Source organism: Ursus arctos, unplaced genomic scaffold (assembly GCF_023065955.2).
Source record: "Ursus arctos isolate Adak ecotype North America unplaced genomic scaffold, UrsArc2.0 scaffold_23, whole genome shotgun sequence".
NCBI lineage: Eukaryota > Metazoa > Chordata > Mammalia > Carnivora > Ursidae > Ursus > Ursus arctos.
Window position 1 is genome coordinate 29,226,707 of NW_026622908.1, and position 3,863 is coordinate 29,230,569.

At 61.6% G+C, this 3,863-nt stretch overlaps 1 protein-coding gene across 1 annotated transcript; it reads left to right on the forward strand.

The window, feature by feature from the left end:
- The first annotated feature begins 333 nt into the window (after positions 1 to 333).
- Positions 334 to 1,834, forward strand: CUNH11orf96 (chromosome unknown C11orf96 homolog). The gene has a single exon (XM_026512077.4). The coding sequence runs from the start codon at positions 507 to 509 to the stop codon at positions 876 to 878; it is 372 nt and encodes a 123-aa protein (XP_026367862.1). The 5' UTR covers positions 334 to 506; the 3' UTR covers positions 879 to 1,834.
- The last annotated feature ends 2,029 nt before the right edge of the window (positions 1,835 to 3,863 follow it).

Genomic DNA, 3,863 nt, shown 5'->3' on the forward strand with positions numbered 1-3,863 from the left:
GCTCCTGGGGCCTCGGATGCTCCCGGAACCCCGCGGGCGGGGCCTGCCTTCCGGAGCCGGGTTGGCTGGGGGCGGGCGGGCGGCGCTGGGGAAAGGGCCGTTACTTTCCCAGAGCGGCGGGGCGACGTCAGGCGGAAGGGCGCGGGGCGCGCACGCTTTAAATGGCATTCGCTGTCATCCGAGCTCGCGGCCGTGTGGGCAGGAGCGGGCTATATAAGCGGCGGGCCGGGCCGCCGCGGGGCAGACGGTGACAGCCGCGGCGGCGAGCGCCCGGGAGCGCAGCCCAGCAGCGCGCGCCGAGCCCCGCGCCCCCCGACGGGCCCTCCCGCCCGCCCTCCCGAGGACCGCCGACTCGGGCCCGCGAGGGCCGCCGCCGCCCCGCAGCAGATTTGGATCCCCCGCCCGGCGAGCCCCAGGCTGCTGCCTCCCGGGGGGCCCCGGCGCAGCGGCCGCCCCCCGAGAGCCCCGGCGCCCAGCCGCCCGGCCCCGAAGACGCCGGCAGTGCCATGGCGGCCGCCAAGCCCGGCGAGCTGATGGGCATCTGCTCCAGCTACCAGGCGGTGATGCCGCACTTCGTGTGCCTGGCCGACGAGTTCCCGCAGCCCGTGCGGCCCGCCAAGCTGTCCAAGGGCAAGGGCCGGCTGCGGCGGCCGCGCCAGTCCCGCTTCAAGACGCAGCCGGTGACCTTCGACGAGATCCAAGAAGTGGAGGAGGAAGGGGTGTCCCCCATGGAGGAGGAAAAGGCCAAGAAGTCGTTCCTGCAGAGCCTGGAGTGCCTGCGCCGCAGCACGCAGAGCCTGTCGCTGCAGAGGGAGCAGCTCAGCAGCTGCAAACTGAGGAACAGCCTGGACTCCAGCGACTCCGACTCGGCCCTGTGAGGGGCGCCGCCCGCCCGGGGACCCGCGAACCGAGCCCCAGAGGGCCCGCGCCCCGGGGACCCGCGAGGATCGGGACCTCTCGCAGGGCTGCGAACTGCACTGCGCGCCCCGCGCAGCGCGGGTCCAGGGCTGGAGCGCGCGGGGGTGCCGGGGAGGGGGGCCGCTTTCTTTGCCCTTGTAAATGTTTATTTTTTAACTCTTCCCAGTACGGACTCTGCCGTGAGTGTGTGCGGGAGGCGCCCCGCGCTGAGTCGGCCCTGGGTCGCCGGGGCTTCCCCGCGAGCCGCTCCACGCCCTTGTCTGATGGTTTGCAAGTCCGATTTTGCACACCGCTCCACCGTGCCCCCCAGCGCACACCCGTTCACACTCACTCCAACACACTCTCGCTGAACACTTTTATAATTGTTAGGCGCGGCTGATGGGACTTGGGGCGCAGCGCAGCTGCTGCTGCGGCCGGAGGATTGATATTTATTTTTGCATTGCGATGGCTGACGGCGTTTATTTAACGATCTTTTTACTTGGATATGTCTGTGAGGCTCCCGAACGGAGACAAATAAAGTCGATATATTTGCACAGTGCATTTCTCCAGGCTCTTGACTTCTTGAACCTTCGGGGCCCAGGCTCCCGAGACTGGGGGAGGTGGGAGAAGGATGTGGCTGGAGTGGGGGGCCAGGAATCCCCGGGTGGAGGTAACTCCACAAGCTTCAATCACCGGAACGAGGTCGCGCCCGCGGTGTCCGGGGCCATTACCCGCCTCCCCAAGTGGATCCACACCCTGCGCAGAGCGCTCCTGCCTCCTTGCTCTGTGTCCCATCGCCGGCGTCCGGGATGGAGCGAAGCAGCCCGCCACGCGAAGGTCAGCGCTGGGAGGACGGAGAGAACCTTCCTTGGTGCGGTTGACCTCTCAGGGAGGCCGGGTCAGGGTCATCGTCCCTCATTCACCGCAGAAGACCCCACTCTCTCGGCGCCCCTTCAAGGCGGCGGGTGGGCAGCGGGCGACCTAGGCGGGGATATTTGGGTGGTGGGACCCGACAGAGTGCCGCGTGTCCCCCGCGCTGATTCAGCGCCGTGCCGGGTGCCCCTGCACTGCCCCAAGCAGAAGTCAGCCATTTCGGTTCTTCGGTGCCTTTCTCCAGCCTCCTTGACCCTCTTCAGGGCTCTTCAGGAGGGTGGGGCATGTCTTTGATCAGAGCCTGAAGGGCGTTTGGGTACCACGGAGTCTTCCCACCCCCTCTGTTTACAGATGAGAAAACAAACTTAGGGGAGAGGGAGAGGTCACACGGAAAGTAGTGGCGGCGCAGTCAGCTGTCCTGACTCGACGTCCAGTGCTCTTTCCATCACACGAGTCCCTTTCCAGTGCTCTCCAGCAGCTGCCGGCCACTCCTGCCTACACCCTAAACCCTCTGCGCTGGCAGTGTAACACTATCACCTGGCAGTAGGTGGCGATCTATGTAATAAACAACATTCGGTCGAGGAGGGCATGTCCCCACACTTGGGGCCCCCACCCAGCCAAGCCCCTCCAGGATTACTACGGACTTGACCCACCGTGGCCAGGCCCTAGGCTGAGTAGTTCAGAGATCCGCGGAGAGCCTGGGTGCTTTCCCTACCCCACCCCCTCTCGAGAGCGCCGGTTCCTGTAGTCGGGTGCCCTCTGGTGGTGGGGGCTGGTGCTGGTGCTCAGCTCGGCCCCGCAGGGCATCTGAATCTTCCTCTGCGCACCGCACCTCGGCTAGCGCTGGATTCTGCAGAAAAGGAGAGAGCCCAGGAAGTGAAACAAAGAAACAAAAATAGAACCCACAGGGCCTGAAAGAATGCCCTCCCATTAGGCTCCGACCGAGGAGGCCGGGTCCAGGGCCTTGGGGGCTGGGGTCTTCGGCGCTGCCTAGCCCGTGGGAACACCCTGATCACTGCAGCCCCTGGCTGCAGTTTCATTGTGGTGGGGGTTCCTGACAGAAGGCCCTTAACTTCAAAGGCCACAGCCTGGCCAGGCAGCCATGAGTCCAGGCTTTGATTCCAGGCTTTGCAGCTGCCGTGGCTAGGGTGGTTTGAGCTCCTTGGGGTGAGAGGAGGGTGGCTGAAGCTCAGACCCCTCCCCCAACCCTGTTCTGTCCCGCATCCTCCTCCCCTGTCTTATCTTACATCCTTTAGCAGTAGGCCCTGCTTCTGCCGTTTGAGTGGTGGGTGCCCCAAGCCTTCCGGGGTCGGAGGGGGGGGGGTCACACTATACCATTTGAGATCCTAGCTAGAGGGCTTCCCTCTGGGCACCGCTTCCCTGCCAGTACCGTTTGCCCTGGAGAGCCTCTTCTATTCACCTTCAGCACCAACCCCAGCTGAAGACCTACCTCAAGGGTCTCCTTGGGTCACCCTGGCCAATCTCCAGGGGTTGTGGTAGGATCTGTTCCCTATCTGATCACTCCAGTTCCTGCTTAGCAGCTGGGAGGACCCAGCACCCAGTGGGTGCTTCAGAAATGTTTGTTGGGTTAAAATCAATCAAGGGGCAGTGAGGAAGATTGATGCCTATCTTGCCTATGTCCTGGTTGGCTTTATTTCTTCATCACAATAAAAAACAAGTTATTCATACTCCCACCAACCTGAAATAAATATATTATTTTGAACGTTACGCACATTTCTTTTCTTTTACAAAACGGGTTTAGGCTCTAAATACTATTTTTAATCTGCTTTTGGCTTACCTGGATTTGTATTTAACACCCATATGTATGGATCTACATCATGGCTTTTATAAAATTGTGTTGAATAGACACTGCACATTTAATTAAGCTGATTTCCCTCTCTTTGGCATAAAAATGATGTCCTATTTGTCCCAGTTTCTTAGTATTGCCCGTAACTAGCAGTGAGCTCTAAGGGTTGGATACAGAAAGAGGTTTAGAAGAGGCAGTCACCCCGAGAGGGGTTGGGAGAGGGGAAAGGAAGTTGGGATGCTACATTATTAGAGGGAGCAGGCTGGGTCTGGGGTGCTGTGGCCCT

Bases quoted from the DNA above. Each gene is read 5' to 3' on its own strand.
- CUNH11orf96 (XM_026512077.4), top strand. From the start codon at position 507: ATGGCGGCCGCCAAGCCCGGCGAGCTGATGGGCATCTGCTCCAGCTAC.